The sequence below is a fragment of the Laccaria bicolor genome, genomic scaffold (assembly GCF_000143565.1).
Source record: "Laccaria bicolor S238N-H82 LACBIscaffold_218 genomic scaffold, whole genome shotgun sequence".
In the NCBI taxonomy this organism is placed as follows: domain Eukaryota; kingdom Fungi; phylum Basidiomycota; class Agaricomycetes; order Agaricales; family Hydnangiaceae; genus Laccaria; species Laccaria bicolor.
The window spans coordinates 1-1,960 of NW_001890076.1; the positions used below are offsets into that span (position 1 = coordinate 1).

Consider the following 1,960-nt stretch of genomic DNA (forward strand, 5'->3'; position numbering starts at 1 on the left):
CTGCAGTTTCTCAAAGCCCCAGGTGAGACTCTCTTGTACGCAGCTGGCGTAGTCTCCCACTTGTTCTCCAGTGTCTTGACGGCTTCCCTCACCTCGGCTTCCGGTCTCTGGTGATCACTTCGGATGGACTGCAAATCTTCTTGCGTTTCCTTCCAACGCATGTGGGCAGACTCAGGTCTCTAGACTTGCAATTTTCTCCGAGAGAGGACGGCTAGCCAAATCTTGATCTTGAATAAACCGGGTAATCTCTTCGAGTGCCAAAAGACGTTGTGACAGGGTCATGGGTGAGTCAACCGCCAGGGGGAGAAGGGCACTTGCATCAATATCTTGTTTTCGGACCACAAATGCTGAATACTCTCGCATAGTAGGGGTAGACGACTCCATGACGCTGACTTGCGCTTGTTGGTCTCGGAGTTTCTGCAGGAGGTCGGCTTGGCCATGAGCAAGTCTTCTGATCTCCTGCTGCATCGTCTGCATGTCGAAGTTCGGTGGGGGGCTCAAGGACCTAAAGTCAATCTTCTTCTGATAGAGCGCCGTGTCAACTAAGTTTTCAAGTTGAGAATCATGGGAAATGAGAAAACAACTTGAAACTTACGATGAACCTCCTTGGGATCTGGTGGGCTGACCTGCCGAGAACGGGATACCGAACGCGAACCTTCTGGCCGGGACGTGCGCTCAACAGGTGGGGGTGTAAAGCTTTGTTGGATATAATTGACAGCCAAGCCCAATTCTATAAACGAAGTCAGCAAAGAATAACGAGTTTCATGAATTTTTTACCCGGCTGCATTGCTAACTCGGGCACAATCCACTCCATCTCACTGGCTGGCGGCCCAATCTCCCGGCCCTTTCCTTTGTCAGTGTTGGTACCGACCTCAGTCTCAGTGCTCTTGAAAATTGCCGATGTGTGTGGTGTGGGTGGCTCAATGATTATGGTGGGAGTCACCTGGCCCACGTCTTTGTCAGCTTTTGGAATGGCACCGACCTCGGTTTCCTCATGTTTGACTTCGGCCATCTCTATGTCGATACCACCCTCGGACTTCCCCTTTCCCATTGTCAGACCAACCTCCATGTCCACGTCAATGGCATGCTCCGCATCATGCCCGACTGCAGCCATTTCGACATCCTGCTTGCCCTTCTCTTTGACATCCGGCTTCACCTTCTTCACCTGCGGCTTCTTTGACCTCGCTTTCTTCCTCACAATCTTCACTTGGGCATCTCCCCCAGAGACTGTGGCTGTTTCAAGATCCTGCAACCCCTTTTGGATCTCGTCTTCGACCTTACTGTCAGTGTCCTTTTTCTTGGTTACTGCATATGTGCAGGTTGTCTTACCCATACTGCAGGTGAAGCAGGATCCTTGTTGTGGGGGGGAACAGATAGCGCATGGAACAATGTCTCGATCTTGGCGTTTGCTGCAGGCCTCACAGGGTATATCTGCAAGCTGATAATTGCCTTTTGCAATTGCGGCATTCTGATTTGCAAGACGTTTGGCAGTTTTGGCTTGCCTTAAAGCAGCCATGGCGGTCTTGGGAGGACTGGCGTCGGGGTCTAACTTGGGCCTTCGGATGAGACTGAGGCCGGCACTGGGTGTCATGCGGGAGAAATGGGGCTGGGACTTAGGTTTAACCGCCTTTGCTTCCCCACCAACTGGTTGAAGTGACTCCGACTTCGGCTTCAATGTTTCCTCATCACTGCTGCTGTTGATGAACTCCGCGCTCACAACTCTGGTCTTCTTTGGCCTGGCTTCGATCAAGTCCCCTTTTCTTTTTTTGCTTTGGACTGGGGCAGCGGTGTCGTTAGGAGTCACCTCTGATTGTGGCTGGGCGCTGGACCTGGCCTTGGGTTTCCTTCGTCCAGACTTTGTCTTACTCTTGGACTTCGTTTCAGCCGCTGGCACAGGATCGGTTGATTTTGCCCGACATGTTGGTTTTGTTGGGGCTGGGAGCGATGATGAAGCTGTCGG

The 1,960-nt window shown here is 52.0% G+C and overlaps 1 protein-coding gene across 1 annotated transcript; it reads right to left on the minus strand.

Moving 5' to 3' along the window:
• Window positions 1–171: 171 nt before the first annotated feature.
• Window positions 172–1,591, minus strand: LACBIDRAFT_335985 (uncharacterized protein; the record flags this gene model as incomplete). Its single annotated transcript, XM_001890907.1, has 3 exons — window positions 172–542; window positions 596–730; window positions 778–1,591. 3 exons carry the CDS (start codon window positions 1,589–1,591, stop codon window positions 172–174), a joined length of 1,320 nt encoding a protein of 439 aa, XP_001890942.1.
• Between the last annotated feature and the right edge of the window lie 369 nt (window positions 1,592–1,960).